Source organism: Passer domesticus, chromosome Z, assembly GCF_036417665.1.
Source record: "Passer domesticus isolate bPasDom1 chromosome Z, bPasDom1.hap1, whole genome shotgun sequence".
In the NCBI taxonomy this organism is placed as follows: Eukaryota; Metazoa; Chordata; class Aves; order Passeriformes; family Passeridae; genus Passer; species Passer domesticus.
In genome coordinates, this window is record NC_087512.1 from 48,503,900 (window position 1) to 48,531,217 (window position 27,318).

A 27,318-nucleotide genomic window follows, 5' to 3' on the forward strand; every position below is an offset into this window, starting at 1 on the left:
CACACCTAGAAATTATCATGATGGTGTGTAAAATATGTCTGTGAGAATACGTGGAACAATGTGTCGTTACAATCCTGCCTAGGGCAAGATACTTCTGGTAATGCCCTTTGTCTCTTAAAGATTGATATATAATAATTATGGCTCCTGTGTTTCAAATAAGCAACTAAGACAAGAAGCAAACAGTTGCAAGTACCTCACATACGTACTCTTGTGAGGGGTATTAAACAAACAGCAAAAGTAGATTCTCTCCTGATAAGGTTATATGCATTGTTTTTATTCCAGGACACTGGGGAGGGCCAAGGTACAGAACCTATACTGTGTCTGACTCAGGCTCCAGTATGCCATCCAGCATAAGCTATTCTTCATCTGGAAGTGACTCAGGCTACTTCAGCATGTCACCCAACATAACCTATACTGTGTCTGGAAGTGACCCAGGCTCCAGTATGCCATCCAGCATAAGCTATCCTTCCTCTGGAAGTGACTCAGGCTACTTCAGTAGGTCACCCAACAGAACATACACTGTGTCTGGAAGCGACTCAGGCTCCAGTATGCCATCCAGCATAAGCTATCCTTCCTCTGGAAGTGACTCAGGCTACTTCAGTAGGTCACCCAACAGAACCTACACTGTGTCTGGAAGTGACGCAGGTGCCAGTATGCCATCTGGCATAAGCTATCTTTCCTCTGGAAGTGACTCAGTCTTCAGGATGTCACCCAGCAGAACTGACAGTTTCTCTGGAATCAACTCAATCTCCACTATTGCTCCCAGCAGGAGCCATACTGCTTCTGGAAGTGACTCAGTCTTCAGGATGTCACCCAACACATCCTATTCTTTTCCTGGAAGTGACTCAGTCTTCCTTATGCCACCCAACAGAACCTATACTGTGTCTGGAAGCGATTCAGTCTTCAGTATGCCTTCCAGCATAAGCTATCCTTCCTCTGGAAGTGTCTCAGGCTACTTCAGTATGTCACCCAACAGAACATACACTGTGTCTGGAAGCGACTCAGGCTCCAGTATGCCATCCAGCATAAGCTATTCTTCCTCTGGAAGTGACTCAGGCTACTTCAGTAGGTCACCCAACAGAACCTATACTGTGTCTGGAAGCGACTCAGGCTCCAGTATGCCATCCAGCATAAGCTATCCTTCCTCTGGAAGTGACTCAGGCTACTTCAGCATGTCACCCAACAGAACCTACACGGTGTCTGGAAGCGACCTATCTGCCGGTGTGTCATCCTACAGAACCTTTACTCTCTCTCGAACCAACATTGCCTTTCCTTCCAACCATAACCATTTCCTTTTCATGCGTCTCCTTGGTATTTAAAATTTACCATCTCTGAAGTTAATTTACTGTCTCTCAACAGATTCCTTCCGGCGTCCCCAAGGACCCATTTCGCCTCGTGGTCCTATTCCTGCTGGTGATGGTAAGTCTGCTTGTCAAGAAATTATAGTCATTTGGATGTGGCTTCAGAGCCAGCATCACCCTTCATGCTGCACAGCTTCTGCAGACAAATACAACAAGTCCTCATTGTAAACACAACGGAGCAATAACACTACTGCCAACATTTAGAAACCGCCATGTCTTGCAACATTTCAGTTCTGTGCATTTCCTTGCTTTTAAACATTTACCTCTTCTGAAGTAATTTTGCTGTCTCTGACCGGAGTATATTTGTATTCCTATTCCCTCCCAAGCCCTTCGTGCACCTCCAGCTCGTGCTCCTCTTCCTTCTCCTCTTCCTCCTGCTGGTAAGTCTGTTTTTCAAGCAATTGTACTCACCGGGATTTGGGTTCCTAGCCAGCAACTCCCTTCCTGCTGCTCAGCTTCTGTAGGCAAATACAACAACACTTAATGGGAACCATAATGGAGCAATAAAGTTAGCGCAAACAGAAACATTCGAAGGTGCTCTTCAGAACAGAAAGGGGATGCTGAAAGCTAACACAGAGATTAAAATTACTGCTGGAGGATTCCTTTTATAACGAGTCCTTCATTTGCTTTGATAATTTTGATATTGCCCTGAGTTTAGCTGCTGGGTTGCTTGGATTGTTTTGCTTTTGGGGAGTGGTCGTGGTGAGTGGGTGGGGGTTTGGTTTTTTTTGAATAGCGGGGGGGTTTTTTTCTTTCTTTTTTTTTTAAGAACCAAAGGGTTCTTCCTTTCTTTCTCTTATAAACCATTAACATTGTTGTAATAGCTTTTCCTTCCAACCATAACCATTTCAGTTTCTTGTATTTCCTTGCTTTTAAAAATGTACCTGCTCTGAAGTAAATTTCCTTCCTCTGAACAGGGCCTTCTGCCTTTCTCTTTCAACCCCAAGGAGCCAGTACGCCTCGTGGTCCTCCTCCTGATGGTAAGTCTGCTTTTCAAGAAATTATACTCACTTGGATATGGGTTCAGAGACAGCATCCACCTTCATGCTGCACAGCTTCTGTAGGCAAACACAACAGCGCTTTAGTAGAATGGCTTTGGAGCAACACATCTAGTGCAAACAGACATCTTCAGAGACAATTTTCAGACAACAAAGGGGTGGTGTAACTAACACAGGAATTAAAGTTTTTTCCCAACTGTACAAGCTTGTTTCCTTGCTTAAAAAACACACCTAGAAATTATCATGATGGTGTGTAAAATATGTCTGTGAGAATACGTGGAACAATGTGTCGTTACAATCCTGCCTAGGGCAAGATACTTCTGGTAATGCCCTTTGTCTCTTAAAGATTGATATATAATAATTATGGCTCCTGTGTTTCAAATAAGCAACTAAGACAAGAAGCAAACAGTTGCAAGTACCTCACATACGTACTCTTGTGAGGGGTATTAAACAAACAGCAAAAGTAGATTCTCTCCTGATAAGGTTATATGCATTGTTTTTATTCCAGGACACTGGGGAGGGCCAAGGTACAGAACCTATACTGTGTCTGACTCAGGCTCCAGTATGCCATCCAGCATAAGCTATTCTTCATCTGGAAGTGACTCAGGCTACTTCAGCATGTCACCCAACATAACCTATACTGTGTCTGGAAGTGACCCAGGCTCCAGTATGCCATCCAGCATAAGCTATCCTTCCTCTGGAAGTGACTCAGGCTACTTCAGTAGGTCACCCAACAGAACATACACTGTGTCTGGAAGCGACTCAGGCTCCAGTATGCCATCCAGCATAAGCTATCCTTCCTCTGGAAGTGACTCAGGCTACTTCAGTAGGTCACCCAACAGAACCTACACTGTGTCTGGAAGTGACGCAGGTGCCAGTATGCCATCTGGCATAAGCTATCTTTCCTCTGGAAGTGACTCAGTCTTCAGGATGTCACCCAGCAGAACTGACAGTTTCTCTGGAATCAACTCAATCTCCACTATTGCTCCCAGCAGGAGCCATACTGCTTCTGGAAGTGACTCAGTCTTCAGGATGTCACCCAACACATCCTATTCTTTTCCTGGAAGTGACTCAGTCTTCCTTATGCCACCCAACAGAACCTATACTGTGTCTGGAAGCGATTCAGTCTTCAGTATGCCTTCCAGCATAAGCTATCCTTCCTCTGGAAGTGTCTCAGGCTACTTCAGTATGTCACCCAACAGAACATACACTGTGTCTGGAAGCGACTCAGGCTCCAGTATGCCATCCAGCATAAGCTATTCTTCCTCTGGAAGTGACTCAGGCTACTTCAGTAGGTCACCCAACAGAACCTATACTGTGTCTGGAAGCGACTCAGGCTCCAGTATGCCATCCAGCATAAGCTATCCTTCCTCTGGAAGTGACTCAGGCTACTTCAGCATGTCACCCAACAGAACCTACACGGTGTCTGGAAGCGACCTATCCGCCGGTGTGTCATCCTACAGAACCTTTACTCTCTCTCGAACCAACATTGCCTTTCCTTCCAACCATAACCATTTCCTTTTCATGCGTCTCCTTGGTATTTAAAATTTACCATCTCTGAAGTTAATTTACTGTCTCTCAACAGATTCCTTCCGGCGTCCCCAAGGACCCATTTCGCCTCGTGGTCCTATTCCTGCTGGTGATGGTAAGTCTGCTTGTCAAGAAATTATAGTCATTTGGATGTGGCTTCAGAGCCAGCATCACCCTTCATGCTGCACAGCTTCTGCAGACAAATACAACAAGTCCTCATTGTAAACACAACGGAGCAATAACACTACTGCCAACATTTAGAAACCGCCATGTCTTGCAACATTTCAGTTCTGTGCATTTCCTTGCTTTTAAACATTTACCTCTTCTGAAGTAATTTTGCTGTCTCTGACCGGAGTATATTTGTATTCCTATTCCCTCCCAAGCCCTTCGTGCACCTCCAGCTCGTGCTCCTCTTCCTTCTCCTCTTCCTCCTGCTGGTAAGTCTGTTTTTCAAGCAATTGTACTCACCGGGATTTGGGTTCCTAGCCAGCAACTCCCTTCCTGCTGCTCAGCTTCTGTAGGCAAATACAACAACACTTAATGGGAACCATAATGGAGCAATAAAGTTAGCGCAAACAGAAACATTCGAAGGTGCTCTTCAGAACAGAAAGGGGATGCTGAAAGCTAACACAGAGATTAAAATTACTGCTGGAGGATTCCTTTTATAACGAGTCCTTCATTTGCTTTGATAATTTTGATATTGCCCTGAGTTTAGCTGCTGGGTTGCTTGGATTGTTTTGCTTTTGGGGAGTGGTCGTGGTGAGTGGGTGGGGGTTTGGTTTTTTTTGAATAGCGGGGGGGTTTTTTTCTTTCTTTTTTTTTAAGAACCAAAGGGTTCTTCCTTTCTTTCTCTTATAAACCATTAACATTTTTGTAATAGCTTTTCCTTCCAACCATAACCATTTCAGTTTCTTGTATTTCCTTGCTTTTAAAAATGTACCTGCTCTGAAGTAAATTTCCTTCCTCTGAACAGGGCCTTCTGCCTTTCTCTTTCAACCCCAAGGAGCCAGTACGCCTCGTGGTCCTCCTCCTGATGGTAAGTCTGCTTTTCAAGAAATTATACTCACTTGGATATGGGTTCAGAGACAGCATCCACCTTCATGCTGCACAGCTTCTGTAGGCAAACACAACAGCGCTTTAGTAGAATGGCGTTGGAGCAACACATCTAGTGCAAACAGACATCTTCAGAGACAATTTTCAGACAACAAAGGGGTGGTGTAACTAACACAGGAATTAAAGTTTTTTCCCAACTGTACAAGTTTGTTTCCTTGCTTAAAAAACACACCTAGAAATTATCATGATGGTGTGTAAAATATGTCTGTGAGAATACGTGGAACAATGTGTCGTTACAATCCTGCCTAGGGCAAGATACTTCTGGTAATGCCCTTTGTCTCTTAAAGATTGATATATAATAATTATGGCTCCTGTGTTTCAAATAAGCAACTAAGACAAGAAGCAAACAGTTGCAAGTACCTCACATACGTACTCTTGTGAGGGGTATTAAACAAACAGCAAAAGTAGATTCTCTCCTGATAAGGTTATATGCATTGTTTTTATTCCAGGACACTGGGGAGGGCCAAGGTACAGAACCTATACTGTGTCTGACTCAGGCTCCAGTATGCCATCCAGCATAAGCTATTCTTCATCTGGAAGTGACTCAGGCTACTTCAGTATGTCACCCAACATAACCTATACTGTGTCTGGAAGTGACCCAGGCTCCAGTATGCCATCCAGCATAAGCTATCCTTCCTCTGGAAGTGACTCAGGCTACTTCAGTAGGTCACCCAACAGAACATACACTGTGTCTGGAAGCGACTCAGGCTCCAGTATGCCATCCAGCATAAGCTATCCTTCCTCTGGAAGTGACTCAGGCTACTTCAGTAGGTCACCCAACAGAACCTACACTGTGTCTGGAAGTGACGCAGGTGCCAGTATGCCATCTGGCATAAGCTATCTTTCCTCTGGAAGTGACTCAGTCTTCAGGATGTCACCCAGCAGAACTGACAGTTTCTCTGGAATCAACTCAATCTCCACTATTGCTCCCAGCAGGAGCCATACTGCTTCTGGAAGTGACTCAGTCTTCAGGATGTCACCCAACACATCCTATTCTTTTCCTGGAAGTGACTCAGTCTTCCTTATGCCACCCAACAGAACCTATACTGTGTCTGGAAGCGATTCAGTCTTCAGTATGCCTTCCAGCATAAGCTATCCTTCCTCTGGAAGTGTCTCAGGCTACTTCAGTATGTCACCCAACAGAACATACACTGTGTCTGGAAGCGACTCAGGCTCCAGTATGCCATCCAGCATAAGCTATTCTTCCTCTGGAAGTGACTCAGGCTACTTCAGTAGGTCACCCAACAGAACCTATACCGTGTCTGGAAGCGACTCAGGCTCCAGTATGCCATCCAGCATAAGCTATCCTTCCTCTGGAAGTGACTCAGGCTACTTCAGCATGTCACCCAACAGAACCTACACGGTGTCTGGAAGCGACCTATCCGCCGGTGTGTCATCCTACAGAACCTTTACTCTCTCTCGAACCAACATTGCCTTTCCTTCCAACCATAACCATTTCCTTTTCATGCGTCTCCTTGGTATTTAAAATTTACCATCTCTGAAGTTAATTTACTGTCTCTCAACAGATTCCTTCCGGCGTCCCCAAGGACCCATTTCGCCTCGTGGTCCTATTCCTGCTGGTGATGGTAAGTCTGCTTGTCAAGAAATTATAGTCATTTGGATGTGGCTTCAGAGCCAGCATCACCCTTCATGCTGCACAGCTTCTGCAGACAAATACAACAAGTCCTCATTGTAAACACAACGGAGCAATAACACTACTGCCAACATTTAGAAACCGCCATGTCTTGCAACATTTCAGTTCTGTGCATTTCCTTGCTTTTAAACATTTACCTCTTCTGAAGTAATTTTGCTGTCTCTGACCGGAGTATATTTGTATTCCTATTCCCTCCCAAGCCCTTCGTGCACCTCCAGCTCGTGCTCCTCTTCCTTCTCCTCTTCCTCCTGCTGGTAAGTCTGTTTTTCAAGCAATTGTACTCACCGGGATTTGGGTTCCTAGCCAGCAACTCCCTTCCTGCTGCTCAGCTTCTGTAGGCAAATACAACAACACTTAATGGGAACCATAATGGAGCAATAAAGTTAGCGCAAACAGAAACATTCGAAGGTGCTCTTCAGAACAGAAAGGGGATGCTGAAAGCTAACACAGAGATTAAAATTACTGCTGGAGGATTCCTTTTATAACGAGTCCTTCATTTGCTTTGATAATTTTGATATTGCCCTGAGTTTAGCTGCTGGGTTGCTTGGATTGTTTTGCTTTTGGGGAGTGGTCGTGGTGAGTGGGTGGGGGTTTGGTTTTTTTTGAATAGCGGGGGGGTTTTTTTCTTTCTTTTTTTTTAAGAACCAAAGGGTTCTTCCTTTCTTTCTCTTATAAACCATTAACATTTTTGTAATAGCTTTTCCTTCCAACCATAACCATTTCAGTTTCTTGTATTTCCTTGCTTTTAAAAATGTACCTGCTCTGAAGTAAATTTCCTTCCTCTGAACAGGGCCTTCTGCCTTTCTCTTTCAACCCCAAGGAGCCAGTACGCCTCGTGGTCCTCCTCCTGATGGTAAGTCTGCTTTTCAAGAAATTATACTCACTTGGATATGGGTTCAGAGACAGCATCCACCTTCATGCTGCACAGCTTCTGTAGGCAAACACAACAGCGCTTTAGTAGAATGGCTTTGGAGCAACACATCTAGTGCAAACAGACATCTTCAGAGACAATTTTCAGACAACAAAGGGGTGGTGTAACTAACACAGGAATTAAAGTTTTTTCCCAACTGTACAAGTTTGTTTCCTTGCTTAAAAAACACACCTAGAAATTATCATGATGGTGTGTAAAATATGTCTGTGAGAATACGTGGAACAATGTGTCGTTACAATCCTGCCTAGGGCAAGATACTTCTGGTAATGCCCTTTGTCTCTTAAAGATTGATATATAATAATTATGGCTCCTGTGTTTCAAATAAGCAACTAAGACAAGAAGCAAACAGTTGCAAGTACCTCACATACGTACTCTTGTGAGGGGTATTAAACAAACAGCAAAAGTAGATTCTCTCCTGATAAGGTTATATGCATTGTTTTTATTCCAGGACACTGGGGAGGGCCAAGGTACAGAACCTATACTGTGTCTGACTCAGGCTCCAGTATGCCATCCAGCATAAGCTATTCTTCATCTGGAAGTGACTCAGGCTACTTCAGCATGTCACCCAACATAACCTATACTGTGTCTGGAAGTGACCCAGGCTCCAGTATGCCATCCAGCATAAGCTATCCTTCCTCTGGAAGTGACTCAGGCTACTTCAGTAGGTCACCCAACAGAACATACACTGTGTCTGGAAGCGACTCAGGCTCCAGTATGCCATCCAGCATAAGCTATCCTTCCTCTGGAAGTGACTCAGGCTACTTCAGTAGGTCACCCAACAGAACCTACACTGTGTCTGGAAGTGACGCAGGTGCCAGTATGCCATCTGGCATAAGCTATCTTTCCTCTGGAAGTGACTCAGTCTTCAGGATGTCACCCAGCAGAACTGACAGTTTCTCTGGAATCAACTCAATCTCCACTATTGCTCCCAGCAGGAGCCATACTGCTTCTGGAAGTGACTCAGTCTTCAGGATGTCACCCAACACATCCTATTCTTTTCCTGGAAGTGACTCAGTCTTCCTTATGCCACCCAACAGAACCTATACTGTGTCTGGAAGCGATTCAGTCTTCAGTATGCCTTCCAGCATAAGCTATCCTTCCTCTGGAAGTGTCTCAGGCTACTTCAGTATGTCACCCAACAGAACATACACTGTGTCTGGAAGCGACTCAGGCTCCAGTATGCCATCCAGCATAAGCTATTCTTCATCTGGAAGTGACTCAGGCTACTTCAGCATGTCACCCAACAGAACCTATACTGTGTCTGGAAGCGACTCAGGCTCCAGTATGCCATCCAGCATAAGCTATCCTTCCTCTGGAAGTGACTCAGGCTACTTCAGCATGTCACCCAACAGAACCTACACGGTGTCTGGAAGCGACCTATCCGCCGGTGTGTCATCCTACAGAACCTTTACTCTCTCTCGAACCAACATTGCCTTTCCTTCCAACCATAACCATTTCCTTTTCATGCGTCTCCTTGGTATTTAAAATTTACCATCTCTGAAGTTAATTTACTGTCTCTCAACAGATTCCTTCCGGCGTCCCCAAGGACCCATTTCGCCTCGTGGTCCTATTCCTGCTGGTGATGGTAAGTCTGCTTGTCAAGAAATTATAGTCATTTGGATGTGGCTTCAGAGCCAGCATCACCCTTCATGCTGCACAGCTTCTGCAGACAAATACAACAAGTCCTCATTGTAAACACAACGGAGCAATAACACTACTGCCAACATTTAGAAACCGCCATGTCTTGCAACATTTCAGTTCTGTGCATTTCCTTGCTTTTAAACATTTACCTCTTCTGAAGTAATTTTGCTGTCTCTGACCGGAGTATATTTGTATTCCTATTCCCTCCCAAGCCCTTCGTGCACCTCCAGCTCGTGCTCCTCTTCCTTCTCCTCTTCCTCCTGCTGGTAAGTCTGTTTTTCAAGCAATTGTACTCACCGGGATTTGGGTTCCTAGCCAGCAACTCCCTTCCTGCTGCTCAGCTTCTGTAGGCAAATACAACAACACTTAATGGGAACCATAATGGAGCAATAAAGTTAGCGCAAACAGAAACATTCGAAGGTGCTCTTCAGAACAGAAAGGGGATGCTGAAAGCTAACACAGAGATTAAAATTACTGCTGGAGGATTCCTTTTATAACGAGTCCTTCATTTGCTTTGATAATTTTGATATTGCCCTGAGTTTAGCTGCTGGGTTGCTTGGATTGTTTTGCTTTTGGGGAGTGGTCGTGGTGAGTGGGTGGGGGTTTGGTTTTTTTTGAATAGCGGGGGGGTTTTTTTCTTTCTTTTTTTTTAAGAACCAAAGGGTTCTTCCTTTCTTTCTCTTATAAACCATTAACATTGTTGTAATAGCTTTTCCTTCCAACCATAACCATTTCAGTTTCTTGTATTTCCTTGCTTTTAAAAATGTACCTGCTCTGAAGTAAATTTCCTTCCTCTGAACAGGGCCTTCTGCCTTTCTCTTTCAACCCCAAGGAGCCAGTACGCCTCGTGGTCCTCCTCCTGATGGTAAGTCTGCTTTTCAAGAAATTATACTCACTTGGATATGGGTTCAGAGACAGCATCCACCTTCATGCTGCACAGCTTCTGTAGGCAAACACAACAGCGCTTTAGTAGAATGGCTTTGGAGCAACACATCTAGTGCAAACAGACATCTTCAGAGACAATTTTCAGACAACAAAGGGGTGGTGTAACTAACACAGGAATTAAAGTTTTTTCCCAACTGTACAAGCTTGTTTCCTTGCTTAAAAAACACACCTAGAAATTATCATGATGGTGTGTAAAATATGTCTGTGAGAATACGTGGAACAATGTGTCGTTACAATCCTGCCTAGGGCAAGATACTTCTGGTAATGCCCTTTGTCTCTTAAAGATTGATATATAATAATTATGGCTCCTGTGTTTCAAATAAGCAACTAAGACAAGAAGCAAACAGTTGCAAGTACCTCACATACGTACTCTTGTGAGGGGTATTAAACAAACAGCAAAAGTAGATTCTCTCCTGATAAGGTTATATGCATTGTTTTTATTCCAGGACACTGGGGAGGGCCAAGGTACAGAACCTATACTGTGTCTGACTCAGGCTCCAGTATGCCATCCAGCATAAGCTATTCTTCATCTGGAAGTGACTCAGGCTACTTCAGCATGTCACCCAACATAACCTATACTGTGTCTGGAAGTGACCCAGGCTCCAGTATGCCATCCAGCATAAGCTATCCTTCCTCTGGAAGTGACTCAGGCTACTTCAGTAGGTCACCCAACAGAACATACACTGTGTCTGGAAGCGACTCAGGCTCCAGTATGCCATCCAGCATAAGCTATCCTTCCTCTGGAAGTGACTCAGGCTACTTCAGTAGGTCACCCAACAGAACCTACACTGTGTCTGGAAGTGACGCAGGTGCCAGTATGCCATCTGGCATAAGCTATCTTTCCTCTGGAAGTGACTCAGTCTTCAGGATGTCACCCAGCAGAACTGACAGTTTCTCTGGAATCAACTCAATCTCCACTATTGCTCCCAGCAGGAGCCATACTGCTTCTGGAAGTGACTCAGTCTTCAGGATGTCACCCAACACATCCTATTCTTTTCCTGGAAGTGACTCAGTCTTCCTTATGCCACCCAACAGAACCTATACTGTGTCTGGAAGCGATTCAGTCTTCAGTATGCCTTCCAGCATAAGCTATCCTTCCTCTGGAAGTGTCTCAGGCTACTTCAGTATGTCACCCAACAGAACATACACTGTGTCTGGAAGCGACTCAGGCTCCAGTATGCCATCCAGCATAAGCTATTCTTCCTCTGGAAGTGACTCAGGCTACTTCAGTAGGTCACCCAACAGAACCTATACTGTGTCTGGAAGCGACTCAGGCTCCAGTATGCCATCCAGCATAAGCTATCCTTCCTCTGGAAGTGACTCAGGCTACTTCAGCATGTCACCCAACAGAACCTACACGGTGTCTGGAAGCGACCTATCTGCCGGTGTGTCATCCTACAGAACCTTTACTCTCTCTCGAACCAACATTGCCTTTCCTTCCAACCATAACCATTTCCTTTTCATGCGTCTCCTTGGTATTTAAAATTTACCATCTCTGAAGTTAATTTACTGTCTCTCAACAGATTCCTTCCGGCGTCCCCAAGGACCCATTTCGCCTCGTGGTCCTATTCCTGCTGGTGATGGTAAGTCTGCTTGTCAAGAAATTATAGTCATTTGGATGTGGCTTCAGAGCCAGCATCACCCTTCATGCTGCACAGCTTCTGCAGACAAATACAACAAGTCCTCATTGTAAACACAACGGAGCAATAACACTACTGCCAACATTTAGAAACCGCCATGTCTTGCAACATTTCAGTTCTGTGCATTTCCTTGCTTTTAAACATTTACCTCTTCTGAAGTAATTTTGCTGTCTCTGACCGGAGTATATTTGTATTCCTATTCCCTCCCAAGCCCTTCGTGCACCTCCAGCTCGTGCTCCTCTTCCTTCTCCTCTTCCTCCTGCTGGTAAGTCTGTTTTTCAAGCAATTGTACTCACCGGGATTTGGGTTCCTAGCCAGCAACTCCCTTCCTGCTGCTCAGCTTCTGTAGGCAAATACAACAACACTTAATGGGAACCATAATGGAGCAATAAAGTTAGCGCAAACAGAAACATTCGAAGGTGCTCTTCAGAACAGAAAGGGGATGCTGAAAGCTAACACAGAGATTAAAATTACTGCTGGAGGATTCCTTTTATAACGAGTCCTTCATTTGCTTTGATAATTTTGATATTGCCCTGAGTTTAGCTGCTGGGTTGCTTGGATTGTTTTGCTTTTGGGGAGTGGTCGTGGTGAGTGGGTGGGGGTTTGGTTTTTTTTGAATAGCGGGGGGGTTTTTTTCTTTCTTTTTTTTTTAAGAACCAAAGGGTTCTTCCTTTCTTTCTCTTATAAACCATTAACATTGTTGTAATAGCTTTTCCTTCCAACCATAACCATTTCAGTTTCTTGTATTTCCTTGCTTTTAAAAATGTACCTGCTCTGAAGTAAATTTCCTTCCTCTGAACAGGGCCTTCTGCCTTTCTCTTTCAACCCCAAGGAGCCAGTACGCCTCGTGGTCCTCCTCCTGATGGTAAGTCTGCTTTTCAAGAAATTATACTCACTTGGATATGGGTTCAGAGACAGCATCCACCTTCATGCTGCACAGCTTCTGTAGGCAAACACAACAGCGCTTTAGTAGAATGGCTTTGGAGCAACACATCTAGTGCAAACAGACATCTTCAGAGACAATTTTCAGACAACAAAGGGGTGGTGTAACTAACACAGGAATTAAAGTTTTTTCCCAACTGTACAAGCTTGTTTCCTTGCTTAAAAAACACACCTAGAAATTATCATGATGGTGTGTAAAATATGTCTGTGAGAATACGTGGAACAATGTGTCGTTACAATCCTGCCTAGGGCAAGATACTTCTGGTAATGCCCTTTGTCTCTTAAAGATTGATATATAATAATTATGGCTCCTGTGTTTCAAATAAGCAACTAAGACAAGAAGCAAACAGTTGCAAGTACCTCACATACGTACTCTTGTGAGGGGTATTAAACAAACAGCAAAAGTAGATTCTCTCCTGATAAGGTTATATGCATTGTTTTTATTCCAGGACACTGGGGAGGGCCAAGGTACAGAACCTATACTGTGTCTGACTCAGGCTCCAGTATGCCATCCAGCATAAGCTATTCTTCATCTGGAAGTGACTCAGGCTACTTCAGCATGTCACCCAACATAACCTATACTGTGTCTGGAAGTGACCCAGGCTCCAGTATGCCATCCAGCATAAGCTATCCTTCCTCTGGAAGTGACTCAGGCTACTTCAGTAGGTCACCCAACAGAACATACACTGTGTCTGGAAGCGACTCAGGCTCCAGTATGCCATCCAGCATAAGCTATCCTTCCTCTGGAAGTGACTCAGGCTACTTCAGTAGGTCACCCAACAGAACCTACACTGTGTCTGGAAGTGACGCAGGTGCCAGTATGCCATCTGGCATAAGCTATCTTTCCTCTGGAAGTGACTCAGTCTTCAGGATGTCACCCAGCAGAACTGACAGTTTCTCTGGAATCAACTCAATCTCCACTATTGCTCCCAGCAGGAGCCATACTGCTTCTGGAAGTGACTCAGTCTTCAGGATGTCACCCAACACATCCTATTCTTTTCCTGGAAGTGACTCAGTCTTCCTTATGCCACCCAACAGAACCTATACTGTGTCTGGAAGCGATTCAGTCTTCAGTATGCCTTCCAGCATAAGCTATCCTTCCTCTGGAAGTGTCTCAGGCTACTTCAGTATGTCACCCAACAGAACATACACTGTGTCTGGAAGCGACTCAGGCTCCAGTATGCCATCCAGCATAAGCTATTCTTCCTCTGGAAGTGACTCAGGCTACTTCAGTAGGTCACCCAACAGAACCTATACTGTGTCTGGAAGCGACTCAGGCTCCAGTATGCCATCCAGCATAAGCTATCCTTCCTCTGGAAGTGACTCAGGCTACTTCAGCATGTCACCCAACAGAACCTACACGGTGTCTGGAAGCGACCTATCCGCCGGTGTGTCATCCTACAGAACCTTTACTCTCTCTCGAACCAACATTGCCTTTCCTTCCAACCATAACCATTTCCTTTTCATGCGTCTCCTTGGTATTTAAAATTTACCATCTCTGAAGTTAATTTACTGTCTCTCAACAGATTCCTTCCGGCGTCCCCAAGGACCCATTTCGCCTCGTGGTCCTATTCCTGCTGGTGATGGTAAGTCTGCTTGTCAAGAAATTATAGTCATTTGGATGTGGCTTCAGAGCCAGCATCACCCTTCATGCTGCACAGCTTCTGCAGACAAATACAACAAGTCCTCATTGTAAACACAACGGAGCAATAACACTACTGCCAACATTTAGAAACCGCCATGTCTTGCAACATTTCAGTTCTGTGCATTTCCTTGCTTTTAAACATTTACCTCTTCTGAAGTAATTTTGCTGTCTCTGACCGGAGTATATTTGTATTCCTATTCCCTCCCAAGCCCTTCGTGCACCTCCAGCTCGTGCTCCTCTTCCTTCTCCTCTTCCTCCTGCTGGTAAGTCTGTTTTTCAAGCAATTGTACTCACCGGGATTTGGGTTCCTAGCCAGCAACTCCCTTCCTGCTGCTCAGCTTCTGTAGGCAAATACAACAACACTTAATGGGAACCATAATGGAGCAATAAAGTTAGCGCAAACAGAAACATTCGAAGGTGCTCTTCAGAACAGAAAGGGGATGCTGAAAGCTAACACAGAGATTAAAATTACTGCTGGAGGATTCCTTTTATAACGAGTCCTTCATTTGCTTTGATAATTTTGATATTGCCCTGAGTTTAGCTGCTGGGTTGCTTGGATTGTTTTGCTTTTGGGGAGTGGTCGTGGTGAGTGGGTGGGGGTTTGGTTTTTTTTGAATAGCGGGGGGGTTTTTTTCTTTCTTTTTTTTTAAGAACCAAAGGGTTCTTCCTTTCTTTCTCTTATAAACCATTAACATTTTTGTAATAGCTTTTCCTTCCAACCATAACCATTTCAGTTTCTTGTATTTCCTTGCTTTTAAAAATGTACCTGCTCTGAAGTAAATTTCCTTCCTCTGAACAGGGCCTTCTGCCTTTCTCTTTCAACCCCAAGGAGCCAGTACGCCTCGTGGTCCTCCTCCTGATGGTAAGTCTGCTTTTCAAGAAATTATACTCACTTGGATATGGGTTCAGAGACAGCATCCACCTTCATGCTGCACAGCTTCTGTAGGCAAACACAACAGCGCTTTAGTAGAATGGCTTTGGAGCAACACATCTAGTGCAAACAGACATCTTCAGAGACAATTTTCAGACAACAAAGGGGTGGTGTAACTAACACAGGAATTAAAGTTTTTTCCCAACTGTACAAGTTTGTTTCCTTGCTTAAAAAACACACCTAGAAATTATCATGATGGTGTGTAAAATATGTCTGTGAGAATACGTGGAACAATGTGTCGTTACAATCCTGCCTAGGGCAAGATACTTCTGGTAATGCCCTTTGTCTCTTAAAGATTGATATATAATAATTATGGCTCCTGTGTTTCAAATAAGCAACTAAGACAAGAAGCAAACAGTTGCAAGTACCTCACATACGTACTCTTGTGAGGGGTATTAAACAAACAGCAAAAGTAGATTCTCTCCTGATAAGGTTATATGCATTGTTTTTATTCCAGGACACTGGGGAGGGCCAAGGTACAGAACCTATACTGTGTCTGACTCAGGCTCCAGTATGCCATCCAGCATAAGCTATTCTTCATCTGGAAGTGACTCAGGCTACTTCAGTATGTCACCCAACATAACCTATACTGTGTCTGGAAGTGACCCAGGCTCCAGTATGCCATCCAGCATAAGCTATCCTTCCTCTGGAAGTGACTCAGGCTACTTCAGTAGGTCACCCAACAGAACATACACTGTGTCTGGAAGCGACTCAGGCTCCAGTATGCCATCCAGCATAAGCTATCCTTCCTCTGGAAGTGACTCAGGCTACTTCAGTAGGTCACCCAACAGAACCTACACTGTGTCTGGAAGTGACGCAGGTGCCAGTATGCCATCTGGCATAAGCTATCTTTCCTCTGGAAGTGACTCAGTCTTCAGGATGTCACCCAGCAGAACTGACAGTTTCTCTGGAATCAACTCAATCTCCACTATTGCTCCCAGCAGGAGCCATACTGCTTCTGGAAGTGACTCAGTCTTCAGGATGTCACCCAACACATCCTATTCTTTTCCTGGAAGTGACTCAGTCTTCCTTATGCCACCCAACAGAACCTATACTGTGTCTGGAAGCGATTCAGTCTTCAGTATGCCTTCCAGCATAAGCTATCCTTCCTCTGGAAGTGTCTCAGGCTACTTCAGTATGTCACCCAACAGAACATACACTGTGTCTGGAAGCGACTCAGGCTCCAGTATGCCATCCAGCATAAGCTATTCTTCCTCTGGAAGTGACTCAGGCTACTTCAGTAGGTCACCCAACAGAACCTATACCGTGTCTGGAAGCGACTCAGGCTCCAGTATGCCATCCAGCATAAGCTATCCTTCCTCTGGAAGTGACTCAGGCTACTTCAGCATGTCACCCAACAGAACCTACACGGTGTCTGGAAGCGACCTATCCGCCGGTGTGTCATCCTACAGAACCTTTACTCTCTCTCGAACCAACATTGCCTTTCCTTCCAACCATAACCATTTCCTTTTCATGCGTCTCCTTGGTATTTAAAATTTACCATCTCTGAAGTTAATTTACTGTCTCTCAACAGATTCCTTCCGGCGTCCCCAAGGACCCATTTCGCCTCGTGGTCCTATTCCTGCTGGTGATGGTAAGTCTGCTTGTCAAGAAATTATAGTCATTTGGATGTGGCTTCAGAGCCAGCATCACCCTTCATGCTGCACAGCTTCTGCAGACAAATACAACAAGTCCTCATTGTAAACACAACGGAGCAATAACACTACTGCCAACATTTAGAAACCGCCATGTCTTGCAACATTTCAGTTCTGTGCATTTCCTTGCTTTTAAACATTTACCTCTTCTGAAGTAATTTTGCTGTCTCTGACCGGAGTATATTTGTATTCCTATTCCCTCCCAAGCCCTTCGTGCACCTCCAGCTCGTGCTCCTCTTCCTTCTCCTCTTCCTCCTGCTGGTAAGTCTGTTTTTCAAGCAATTGTACTCACCGGGATTTGGGTTCCTAGCCAGCAACTCCCTTCCTGCTGCTCAGCTTCTGTAGGCAAATACAACAACACTTAATGGGAACCATAATGGAGCAATAAAGTTAGCGCAAACAGAAACATTCGAAGGTGCTCTTCAGAACAGAAAGGGGATGCTGAAAGCTAACACAGAGATTAAAATTACTGCTGGAGGATTCCTTTTATAACGAGTCCTTCATTTGCTTTGATAATTTTGATATTGCCCTGAGTTTAGCTGCTGGGTTGCTTGGATTGTTTTGCTTTTGGGGAGTGGTCGTGGTGAGTGGGTGGGGGTTTGGTTTTTTTTGAATAGCGGGGGGGTTTTTTTCTTTCTTTTTTTTTAAGAACCAAAGGGTTCTTCCTTTCTTTCTCTTATAAACCATTAACATTTTTGTAATAGCTTTTCCTTCCAACCATAACCATTTCAGTTTCTTGTATTTCCTTGCTTTTAAAAATGTACCTGCTCTGAAGTAAATTTCCTTCCTCTGAACAGGGCCTTCTGCCTTTCTCTTTCAACCCCAAGGAGCCAGTACGCCTCGTGGTCCTCCTCCTGATGGTAAGTCTGCTTTTCAAGAAATTATACTCACTTGGATATGGGTTCAGAGACAGCATCCACCTTCATGCTGCACAGCTTCTGTAGGCAAACACAACAGCGCTTTAGTAGAATGGCTTTGGAGCAACACATCTAGTGCAAACAGACATCTTCAGAGACAATTTTCAGACAACAAAGGGGTGGTGTAACTAACACAGGAATTAAAGTTTTTTCCCAACTGTACAAGTTTGTTTCCTTGCTTAAAAAACACACCTAGAAATTATCATGATGGTGTGTAAAATATGTCTGTGAGAATACGTGGAACAATGTGTCGTTACAATCCTGCCTAGGGCAAGATACTTCTGGTAATGCCCTTTGTCTCTTAAAGATTGATATATAATAATTATGGCTCCTGTGTTTCAAATAAGCAACTAAGACAAGAAGCAAACAGTTGCAAGTACCTCACATACGTACTCTTGTGAGGGGTATTAAACAAACAGCAAAAGTAGATTCTCTCCTGATAAGGTTATATGCATTGTTTTTATTCCAGGACACTGGGGAGGGCCAAGGTACAGAACCTATACTGTGTCTGACTCAGGCTCCAGTATGCCATCCAGCATAAGCTATTCTTCATCTGGAAGTGACTCAGGCTACTTCAGCATGTCACCCAACATAACCTATACTGTGTCTGGAAGTGACCCAGGCTCCAGTATGCCATCCAGCATAAGCTATCCTTCCTCTGGAAGTGACTCAGGCTACTTCAGTAGGTCACCCAACAGAACATACACTGTGTCTGGAAGCGACTCAGGCTCCAGTATGCCATCCAGCATAAGCTATCCTTCCTCTGGAAGTGACTCAGGCTACTTCAGTAGGTCACCCAACAGAACCTACACTGTGTCTGGAAGTGACGCAGGTGCCAGTATGCCATCTGGCATAAGCTATCTTTCCTCTGGAAGTGACTCAGTCTTCAGGATGTCACCCAGCAGAACTGACAGTTTCTCTGGAATCAACTCAATCTCCACTATTGCTCCCAGCAGGAGCCATACTGCTTCTGGAAGTGACTCAGTCTTCAGGATGTCACCCAACACATCCTATTCTTTTCCTGGAAGTGACTCAGTCTTCCTTATGCCACCCAACAGAACCTATACTGTGTCTGGAAGCGATTCAGTCTTCAGTATGCCTTCCAGCATAAGCTATCCTTCCTCTGGAAGTGTCTCAGGCTACTTCAGTATGTCACCCAACAGAACATACACTGTGTCTGGAAGCGACTCAGGCTCCAGTATGCCATCCAGCATAAGCTATTCTTCATCTGGAAGTGACTCAGGCTACTTCAGCATGTCACCCAACAGAACCTATACTGTGTCTGGAAGCGACTCAGGCTCCAGTATGCCATCCAGCATAAGCTATCCTTCCTCTGGAAGTGACTCAGGCTACTTCAGCATGTCACCCAACAGAACCTACACGGTGTCTGGAAGCGACCTATCCGCCGGTGTGTCATCCTACAGAACCTTTACTCTCTCTCGAACCAACATTGCCTTTCCTTCCAACCATAACCATTTCCTTTTCATGCGTCTCCTTGGTATTTAAAATTTACCATCTCTGAAGTTAATTTACTGTCTCTCAACAGATTCCTTCCGGCGTCCCCAAGGACCCATTTCGCCTCGTGGTCCTATTCCTGCTGGTGATGGTAAGTCTGCTTGTCAAGAAATTATAGTCATTTGGATGTGGCTTCAGAGCCAGCATCACCCTTCATGCTGCACAGCTTCTGCAGGCAAATACAAGTCCTCATTGTAAACACAACGGAGCAATAACACTACTGCCAACATTTAGAAACCGCCATGTCTTGCAACATTTCAGTTCTGTGCGTTTCCTTGCTTTTAAACATTTACCTCTTCTGAAGTAATTTTGCTGTCTCTGACCGGAGTATATTTGTATTCCTATTCCCTCCCAAGCCCTTCGTGCACCTCCAGCTCGTGCTCCTCTTCCTTCTCCTCTTCCTCCTGCTGGTAAGTCTGTTTTTCAAGCAATTGTACTCACCGGGATTTGGGTTCCTAGCCAGCAACTCCCTTCCTGCTGCTCAGCTTCTGTAGGCAAATACAACAACACTTAATGGGAACCATAATGGAGCAATAAAGTTAGCGCAAACAGAAACATTCGAAGGTGCTCTTCAGAACAGAAAGGGGATGCTGAAAGCTAACACAGAGATTAAAATTACTGCTGGAGGATTCCTTTTATAACGAGTCCTTCATTTGCTTTGATAATTTTGATATTGCCCTGAGTTTAGCTGCTGGGTTGCTTGGATTGTTTTGCTTTTGGGGAGTGGTCGTGGTGAGTGGGTGGGGGTTTGGTTTTTTTTGAATAGCGGGGGGGTTTTTTTCTTTCTTTTTTTTTAAGAACCAAAGGGTTCTTCCTTTCTTTCTCTTATAAACCATTAACATTTTTGTAATAGCTTTTCCTTCCAACCATAACCATTTCAGTTTCTTGTATTTCCTTACTTTTAAAAATGTACCTGCTCTGAAGTAAATTTCCTTCCTCTGAACAGGGCCTTCTGCCTTTCTCTTTCAACCCCAAGGAGCCAGTACGCCTCGTGGTCCTCCTCCTGATGGTAAGTCTGCTTTTCAAGAAATTATACTCACTTGGATATGGGTTCAGAGACAGCATCCACCTTCATGCTGCACAGCTTCTGTAGGCAAACACAACAGCGCTTTAGTAGAATGGCTTTGGAGCAACACATCTAGTGCAAACAGACATCTTCAGAGACAATTTTCAGACAACAAAGGGGTGGTGTAACTAACACAGGAATTAAAGTTTTTTCCCAACTGTACAAGCTTGTTTCCTTGCTTAAAAAACACACCTAGAAATTATCATGATGGTGTGTAAAATATGTCTGTGAGAATACGTGGAACAATGTGTCGTTACAATCCTGCCTAGGGCAAGATACTTCTGGTAATGCCCTTTGTCTCTTAAAGATTGATATATAATAATTATGGCTCCTGTGTTTCAAATAAGCAACTAAGACAAGAAGCAAACAGTTGCAAGTACCTCACATACGTACTCTTGTGAGGGGTATTAAACAAACAGCAAAAGTAGATTCTCTCCTGATAAGGTTATATGCATTGTTTTTATTCCAGGACACTGGGGAGGGCCAAGGTACAGAACCTATACTGTGTCTGACTCAGGCTCCAGTATGCCATCCAGCATAAGCTATTCTTCATCTGGAAGTGACTCAGGCTACTTCAGTATGTCACCCAACATAACCTATACTGTGTCTGGAAGTGACCCAGGCTCCAGTATGCCATCCAGCATAAGCTATCCTTCCTCTGGAAGTGACTCAGGCTACTTCAGTAGGTCACCCAACAGAACATACACTGTGTCTGGAAGCGACTCAGGCTCCAGTATGCCATCCAGCATAAGCTATCCTTCCTCTGGAAGTGACTCAGGCTACTTCAGTAGGTCACCCAACAGAACCTACACTGTGTCTGGAAGTGACGCAGGTGCCAGTATGCCATCTGGCATAAGCTATCTTTCCTCTGGAAGTGACTCAGTCTTCAGGATGTCACCCAGCAGAACTGACAGTTTCTCTGGAATCAACTCAATCTCCACTATTGCTCCCAGCAGGAGCCATACTGCTTCTGGAAGTGACTCAGTCTTCAGGATGTCACCCAACACATCCTATTCTTTTCCTGGAAGTGACTCAGTCTTCCTTATGCCACCCAACAGAACCTATACTGTGTCTGGAAGCGATTCAGTCTTCAGTATGCCATCCAGCATAAGCTATTCTTCCTCTGGAAGTGACTCAGGCTACTTCAGTAGGTCACCCAACAGAACCTATACTGTGTCTGGAAGCGACTCAGGCTCCAGTATGCCATCCAGCATAAGCTATCCTTCCTCTGGAAGTGACTCAGGCTACTTCAGCATGTCACCCAACAGAACCTACACGGTGTCTGGAAGCGACCTATCCGCCGGTGTGTCATCCTACAGAACCTTTACTCTCTCTCGAACCAACATTGCCTTTCCTTCCAACCATAACCATTTCCTTTTCATGCGTCTCCTTGGTATTTAAAATTTACCATCTCTGAAGTTAATTTACTGTCTCTCAACAGATTCCTTCCGGCGTCCCCAAGGACCCATTTCGCCTCGTGGTCCTATTCCTGCTGGTGATGGTAAGTCTGCTTGTCAAGAAATTATAGTCATTTGGATGTGGCTTCAGAGCCAGCATCACCCTTCATGCTGCACAGCTTCTGCAGACAAATACAACAAGTCCTCATTGTAAACACAACGGAGCAATAACACTACTGCCAACATTTAGAAACCGCCATGTCTTGCAACATTTCAGTTCTGTGCGTTTCCTTGCTTTTAAACATTTACCTCTTCTGAAGTAATTTTGCTGTCTCTGACCGGAGTATATTTGTATTCCTATTCCCTCCCAAGCCCTTCGTGCACCTCCAGCTCGTGCTCCTCTTCCTTCTCCTCTTCCTCCTGCTGGTAAGTCTGTTTTTCAAGCAATTGTACTCACCGGGATTTGGGTTCCTAGCCAGCAACTCCCTTCCTGCTGCTCAGCTTCTGTAGGCAAATACAACAACACTTAATGGGAACCATAATGGAGCAATAAAGTTAGCGCAAACAGAAACATTCGAAGGTGCTCTTCAGAACAGAAAGGGGATGCTGAAAGCTAACACAGAGATTAAAATTACTGCTGGAGGATTCCTTTTATAACGAGTCCTTCATTTGCTTTGATAATTTTGATATTGCCCTGAGTTTAGCTGCTGGGTTGCTTGGATTGTTTTGCTTTTGGGGAGTGGTCGTGGTGAGTGGGTGGGGGTTTGGTTTTTTTTGAATAGCGGGGGGGTTTTTTTCTTTCTTTTTTTTTAAGAACCAAAGGGTTCTTCCTTTCTTTCTCTTATAAACCATTAACATTTTTGTAATAGCTTTTCCTTCCAACCATAACCATTTCAGTTTCTTGTATTTCCTTGCTTTTAAAAATGTACCTGCTCTGAAGTAAATTTCCTTCCTCTGAACAGGGCCTTCTGCCTTTCTCTTTCAACCCCAAGGAGCCAGTACGCCTCGTGGTCCTCCTCCTGATGGTAAGTCTGCTTTTCAAGAAATTATACTCACTTGGATATGGGTTCAGAGACAGCATCCACCTTCATGCTGCACAGCTTCTGTAGGCAAACACAACAGCGCTTTTGTAGAATGGCTTTGGAGCAACACATCTAGTGCAAACAGACATCTTCAGAGACAATTTTCAGACAACAAAGGGGTGGTGTAACTAACACAGGAATTAAAGTTTTTTCCCAACTGTACAAGCTTGTTTCCTTGCTTAAAAAACACACCTAGAAATTATCATGATGGTGTGTAAAATATGTCTGTGAGAATACGTGGAACAATGTGTCATTACAATCCTGCCTAGGGCAAGATACTTCTGGTAATGCCCTTTGTCTCTTAAAGATTGATATATAATAATTATGGCTCCTGTGTTTCAAATAAGCAACTAAGACAAGAAGCAAACAGTTGCAAGTACCTCACATACGTACTCTTGTGAGGGGTATTAAACAAACAGCAAAAGTAGATTCTCTCCTGATAAGGTTATATGCATTGTTTTTATTCCAGGACACTGGGGAGGGCCAAGGTACAGAACCTATACTGTGTCTGACTCAGGCTCCAGTATGCCATCCAGCATAAGCTATTCTTCATCTGGAAGTGACTCAGGCTACTTCAGTATGTCACCCAACATAACCTATACTGTGTCTGGAAGTGACCCAGGCTCCAGTATGCCATCCAGCATAAGCTATCCTTCCTCTGGAAGTGACTCAGGCTACTTCAGTAGGTCACCCAACAGAACATACACTGTGTCTGGAAGCGACTCAGGCTCCAGTATGCCATCCAGCATAAGCTATCCTTCCTCTGGAAGTGACTCAGGCTACTTCAGTAGGTCACCCAACAGAACCTACACTGTGTCTGGAAGTGACGCAGGTGCCAGTATGCCATCTGGCATAAGCTATCTTTCCTCTGGAAGTGACTCAGTCTTCAGGATGTCACCCAGCAGAACTGACAGTTTCTCTGGAATCAACTCAATCTCCACTATTGCTCCCAGCAGGAGCCATACTGCTTCTGGAAGTGACTCAGTCTTCAGGATGTCACCCAACACATCCTATTCTTTTCCTGGAAGTGACTCAGTCTTCCTTATGCCACCCAACAGAACCTATACTGTGTCTGGAAGCGATTCAGTCTTCAGTATGCCTTCCAGCATAAGCTATCCTTCCTCTGGAAGTGTCTCAGGCTACTTCAGTATGTCACCCAACAGAACATACACTGTGTCTGGAAGCGACTCAGGCTCCAGTATGCCATCCAGCATAAGCTATTCTTCCTCTGGAAGTGACTCAGGCTACTTCAGTAGGTCACCCAACAGAACCTATACTGTGTCTGGAAGCGACTCAGGCTCCAGTATGCCATCCAGCATAAGCTATCCTTCCTCTGGAAGTGACTCAGGCTACTTCAGCATGTCACCCAACAGAACCTACACGGTGTCTGGAAGCGACCTATCCGCCGGTGTGTCATCCTACAGAACCTTTACTCTCTCTCGAACCAACATTGCCTTTCCTTCCAACCATAACCATTTCCTTTTCATGCGTCTCCTTGGTATTTAAAATTTACCATCTCTGAAGTTAATTTGCTGTCTCTCAACAGATTCCTTCCGGCGTCCCCAAGGACCCATTTCGCCTCGTGGTCCTATTCCTGCTGGTGATGGTAAGTCTGCTTGTCAAGAAATTATAGTCATTTGGATGTGGCTTCAGAGCCAGCATCACCCTTCATGCTGCACAGCTTCTGCAGACAAATACAACAAGTCCTCATTGTAAACACAACGGAGCAATAACACTACTGCCAACATTTAGAAACCGCCATGTCTTGCAACATTTCAGTTCTGTGCATTTCTTTGCTTTTAAACATTTACCTCTTCTGAAGTAATTTTGCTGTCTCTGACCGGAGTATATTTGTATTCCTATTCCCTCCCAAGCCCTTCGTGCACCTCCAGCTCGTGCTCCTCTTCCTTCTCCTCTTCCTCCTGCTGGTAAGTCTGTTTTTCAAGCAATTGTACTCACCGGGATTTGGGTTCCTAGCCAGCAACTCCCTTCCTGCTGCTCAGCTTCTGTAGGCAAATACAACAACACTTAATGGGAACCATAATGGAGCAATAAAGTTAGCGCAAACAGAAACATTCGAAGGTGCTCTTCAGAACAGAAAGGGGATGCTGAAAGCTAACACAGAGATTAAAATTACTGCTGGAGGATTCCTTTTATAACGAGTCCTTCATTTGCTTTGATAATTTTGATATTGCCCTGAGTTTAGCTGCTGGGTTGCTTGGATTGTTTTGCTTTTGGGGAGTGGTCGTGGTGAGTGGGTGGGGGTTTGGTTTTTTTTGAATAGCGGGGGGGTTTTTTTCTTTCTTTTTTTTTAAGAACCAAAGGGTTCTTCCTTTCTTTCTCTTATAAACCATTAACATTTTTGTAATAGCTTTTCCTTCCAACCATAACCATTTCAGTTTCTTGTATTTCCTTGCTTTTAAAAATGTACCTGCTCTGAAGTAAATTTCCTTCCTCTGAACAGGGCCTTCTGCCTTTCTCTTTCAACCCCAAGGAGCCAGTACGCCTCGTGGTCCTCCTCCTGATGGTAAGTCTGCTTTTCAAGAAATTATACTCACTTGGATATGGGTTCAGAGACAGCATCCACCTTCATGCTGCACAGCTTCTGTAGGCAAACACAACAGCGCTTTTGTAGAATGGCTTTGGAGCAACACATCTAGTGCAAACAGACATCTTCAGAGACAATTTTCAGACAACAAAGGGGTGGTGTAACTAACACAGGAATTAAAGTTTTTTCCCAACTGTACAAGCTTGTTTCCTTGCTTAAAAAACACACCTAGAAATTATCATGATGGTGTGTAAAATATGTCTGTGAGAATACGTGGAACAATGTGTCATTACAATCCTGCCTAGGGCAAGATACTTCTGGTAATGCCCTTTGTCTCTTAAAGATTGATATATAATAATTATGGCTCCTGTGTTTCAAATAAGCAACTAAGACAAGAAGCAAACAGTTGCAAGTACCTCACATACGTACTCTTGTGAGGGGTATTAAACAAACAGCAAAAGTAGATTCTCTCCTGATAAGGTTATATGCATTGTTTTTATTCCAGGACACTGGGGAGGGCCAAGGTACAGAACCTATACTGTGTCTGACTCAGGCTCCAGTATGCCATCCAGCATAAGCTATTCTTCATCTGGAAGTGACTCAGGCTACTTCAGTATGTCACCCAACATAACCTATACTGTGTCTGGAAGTGACCCAGGCTCCAGTATGCCATCCAGCATAAGCTATCCTTCCTCTGGAAGTGACTCAGGCTACTTCAGTAGGTCACCCAACAGAACATACACTGTGTCTGGAAGCGACTCAGGCTCCAGTATGCCATCCAGCATAAGCTATCCTTCCTCTGGAAGTGACTCAGGCTACTTCAGTAGGTCACCCAACAGAACCTACACTGTGTCTGGAAGTGACGCAGGTGCCAGTATGCCATCTGGCATAAGCTATCTTTCCTCTGGAAGTGACTCAGTCTTCAGGATGTCACCCAGCAGAACTGACAGTTTCTCTGGAATCAACTCAATCTCCACTATTGCTCCCAGCAGGAGCCATACTGCTTCTGGAAGTGACTCAGTCTTCAGGATGTCACCCAACACATCCTATTCTTTTCCTGGAAGTGACTCAGTCTTCCTTATGCCACCCAACAGAACCTATACTGTGTCTGGAAGCGATTCAGTCTTCAGTATGCCTTCCAGCATAAGCTATCCTTCCTCTGGAAGTGTCTCAGGCTACTTCAGTATGTCACCCAACAGAACATACACTGTGTCTGGAAGCGACTCAGGCTCCAGTATGCCATCCAGCATAAGCTATTCTTCCTCTGGAAGTGACTCAGGCTACTTCAGTAGGTCACCCAACAGAACCTATACTGTGTCTGGAAGCGACTCAGGCTCCAGTATGCCATCCAGCATAAGCTATCCTTCCTCTGGAAGTGACTCAGGCTACTTCAGCATGTCACCCAACAGAACCTACACGGTGTCTGGAAGCGACCTATCCGCCGGTGTGTCATCCTACAGAACCTTTACTCTCTCTCGAACCAACATTGCCTTTCCTTCCAACCATAACCATTTCCTTTTCATGCGTCTCCTTGGTATTTAAAATTTACCATCTCTGAAGTTAATTTGCTGTCTCTCAACAGATTCCTTCCGGCGTCCCCAAGGACCCATTTCGCCTCGTGGTCCTATTCCTGCTGGTGATGGTAAGTCTGCTTGTCAAGAAATTATAGTCATTTGGATGTGGCTTCAGAGCCAGCATCACCCTTCATGCTGCACAGCTTCTGCAGACAAATACAACAAGTCCTCATTGTAAACACAACGGAGCAATAACACTACTGCCAACATTTAGAAACCGCCATGTCTTGCAA

The 27,318-nt window shown here is 44.5% G+C and overlaps 1 protein-coding gene across 4 annotated transcripts in view; it reads left to right on the top strand.

The window, feature by feature from the left end:
- The window catches only part of LOC135289292 (mucin-17-like), a 66,330-nt gene that overhangs the window by 37,409 nt on the left and 1,603 nt on the right, over positions 1–27,318 (top strand). For all 4 annotated transcript variants that reach the window (XM_064402786.1, XM_064402789.1, XM_064402787.1 and 1 more), the window contains 42 exons: positions 283–1,221; positions 1,360–1,419; positions 1,688–1,741; positions 2,279–2,341; positions 2,868–3,806; positions 3,945–4,004; positions 4,273–4,326; positions 4,863–4,925; positions 5,452–6,390; positions 6,529–6,588; positions 6,857–6,910; positions 7,447–7,509; positions 8,036–8,974; positions 9,113–9,172; positions 9,441–9,494; positions 10,031–10,093; positions 10,620–11,558; positions 11,697–11,756; positions 12,025–12,078; positions 12,616–12,678; positions 13,205–14,143; positions 14,282–14,341; positions 14,610–14,663; positions 15,200–15,262; positions 15,789–16,727; positions 16,866–16,925; positions 17,194–17,247; positions 17,784–17,846; positions 18,373–19,311; positions 19,450–19,509; positions 19,775–19,828; positions 20,365–20,427; positions 20,954–21,787; positions 21,926–21,985; positions 22,254–22,307; positions 22,844–22,906; positions 23,433–24,371; positions 24,510–24,569; positions 24,838–24,891; positions 25,428–25,490; positions 26,017–26,955; positions 27,094–27,153. In XM_064402786.1, the coding sequence (XP_064258856.1) occupies positions 283–1,221; positions 1,360–1,419; positions 1,688–1,741; positions 2,279–2,341; positions 2,868–3,806; positions 3,945–4,004; positions 4,273–4,326; positions 4,863–4,925; positions 5,452–6,390; positions 6,529–6,588; positions 6,857–6,910; positions 7,447–7,509; positions 8,036–8,974; positions 9,113–9,172; positions 9,441–9,494; positions 10,031–10,093; positions 10,620–11,558; positions 11,697–11,756; positions 12,025–12,078; positions 12,616–12,678; positions 13,205–14,143; positions 14,282–14,341; positions 14,610–14,663; positions 15,200–15,262; positions 15,789–16,727; positions 16,866–16,925; positions 17,194–17,247; positions 17,784–17,846; positions 18,373–19,311; positions 19,450–19,509; positions 19,775–19,828; positions 20,365–20,427; positions 20,954–21,787; positions 21,926–21,985; positions 22,254–22,307; positions 22,844–22,906; positions 23,433–24,371; positions 24,510–24,569; positions 24,838–24,891; positions 25,428–25,490; positions 26,017–26,955; positions 27,094–27,153 (12,054 nt within the window). The remainder of the gene's footprint in view (positions 1–282; positions 1,222–1,359; positions 1,420–1,687; positions 1,742–2,278; positions 2,342–2,867; positions 3,807–3,944; positions 4,005–4,272; positions 4,327–4,862; positions 4,926–5,451; positions 6,391–6,528; positions 6,589–6,856; positions 6,911–7,446; positions 7,510–8,035; positions 8,975–9,112; positions 9,173–9,440; positions 9,495–10,030; positions 10,094–10,619; positions 11,559–11,696; positions 11,757–12,024; positions 12,079–12,615; positions 12,679–13,204; positions 14,144–14,281; positions 14,342–14,609; positions 14,664–15,199; positions 15,263–15,788; positions 16,728–16,865; positions 16,926–17,193; positions 17,248–17,783; positions 17,847–18,372; positions 19,312–19,449; positions 19,510–19,774; positions 19,829–20,364; positions 20,428–20,953; positions 21,788–21,925; positions 21,986–22,253; positions 22,308–22,843; positions 22,907–23,432; positions 24,372–24,509; positions 24,570–24,837; positions 24,892–25,427; positions 25,491–26,016; positions 26,956–27,093; positions 27,154–27,318) is intronic.